This window comes from Astatotilapia calliptera, chromosome 11 (genome assembly GCF_900246225.1).
Source record: "Astatotilapia calliptera chromosome 11, fAstCal1.2, whole genome shotgun sequence".
Classification (NCBI taxonomy): domain Eukaryota; kingdom Metazoa; phylum Chordata; class Actinopteri; order Cichliformes; family Cichlidae; genus Astatotilapia; species Astatotilapia calliptera.
In genome coordinates this window covers 31,045,858-31,047,267 of record NC_039312.1, presented here as the reverse complement: position 1 = coordinate 31,047,267, position 1,410 = coordinate 31,045,858, and the positions used below count along the sequence as shown (strand labels likewise).

The 1,410-nt window shown below is 37.3% G+C and overlaps 1 protein-coding gene across 1 annotated transcript in view; it reads left to right on the top strand.

Moving 5' to 3' along the window:
• LOC113032377 (piggyBac transposable element-derived protein 3-like) overlaps window positions 1–966 on the top strand; it is a 1,894-nt gene extending 928 nt beyond the window's left edge. Inside the window, exon 2 of the mRNA XM_026185279.1 lies at window positions 1–966. This exon is cut by the window's left edge and continues 672 nt beyond it. Within this exon, the coding sequence (XP_026041064.1) occupies window positions 1–817 (817 nt within the window). The 3' untranslated portion in view covers window positions 818–966.
• Window positions 967–1,410: the final 444 nt, after the last annotated feature.

Below are 1,410 nucleotides of genomic sequence, written 5' to 3'. Positions count from 1 at the left end.
AGTCTACTTTGACCGGTATTTTACCACCATCAGTCTTCTGGATGCTCTTAAAGAAAGGGGCCTTCTAGGTACAGGAACAATTAAAAAGAATCGAATCCCAAAAGAGTGCCACTTCACTGCTGACAACATCCTGAGCTCAAAACCAAGAGGTTCGTCAGAAATGATTGTACAGAGACCTGATGAAATAGCAGTCACCAAGTGGATGGACAACAAGCCTGTTGTCATGGCATCAACTGCTCATGGAATTGAGCCCCAGGATACCTGTTCCAGATGGTCAAAGAAAGAACAGAGACAAATCCAAGTCCCAAGACCTGCAGTGGTTGCAGAATATAATATCAACATGGGAGGGGTTGACCTATGTGATCGCATGCTCAGGTTCTACAGAAGATCTAGCCGGACCAAGAAGTGGACTGTTCGCACCATACTTCATTTCATTGATCTGGCCATCACCAACTCATGGCTTCAATATCGACAAGACAGCAAGGCCATGGAACAAGCTGAAAAGAATACACAGTACCTGGAGTTCAAGCTCCTCTTGGCCGAAGAACTGATAAACAAGGGACAAACATGGGAACAAGACCTGGATAATACCAGTGATGAAGAGTTCTCTCCAGAAATCAAGAAAAGGAAGCCCCAACCAGATGAGAGTGTAAGAAAATATGGTGCACTCCACTTGCCTGAAATGGTTAACAGCCCAAGGCCTTTCAGGTGCAGAATGCTTGGGTGCAACAGTAAAACATATGTGAGATGTGTGAAGTACCAAATGTTCCTCTGTGTATCCAAAAAATCACAGTGCTTTCTTAGATATCATAAATGAATGGACGTTTGTGAAATTAAAAAAAAAACAAAAACCAGTGCAATCAGTTGTTCCTAGACGAATGGCCTACAGCCAGTGAAATGTCAGTGACTTCTAAGTTGACCCATGATCTACTGTTTTGTGATGTTTTTATGTAAATATGTTTTAAAATCCTGCTTACAAAAGATTTCAGTGCAGCATTAAATTTTTTTTAATCAGCTCTTGAATTTTGTTAGTTTCACATTCATGATCAATGAACTCCCCTTGTGCACTGGAGTGCACATGTTGTAAAATTTAAATAAAATCTGTTAAAAACAAAATTGTTTTTGCAATGTGTTTTTTTTTTTTACCAAACCAATACTTGATTTATATTAAAAAAAATCAAAATACTTTTTTTTTCCTGGGTCTCAGGAGGATATATATATATATATATATATATATATATATATATATATATATATATATATATATATATATATATATATATATATATATATATATAATTTAAAAATAATTAATTTACCTGTTACTACCTACTACCACACACCCAACCCGATTGTTGGTCCTTCCTGGCTTGTGTAGCCACTAGGTAACAAAAGCCAACACGGCCCCTA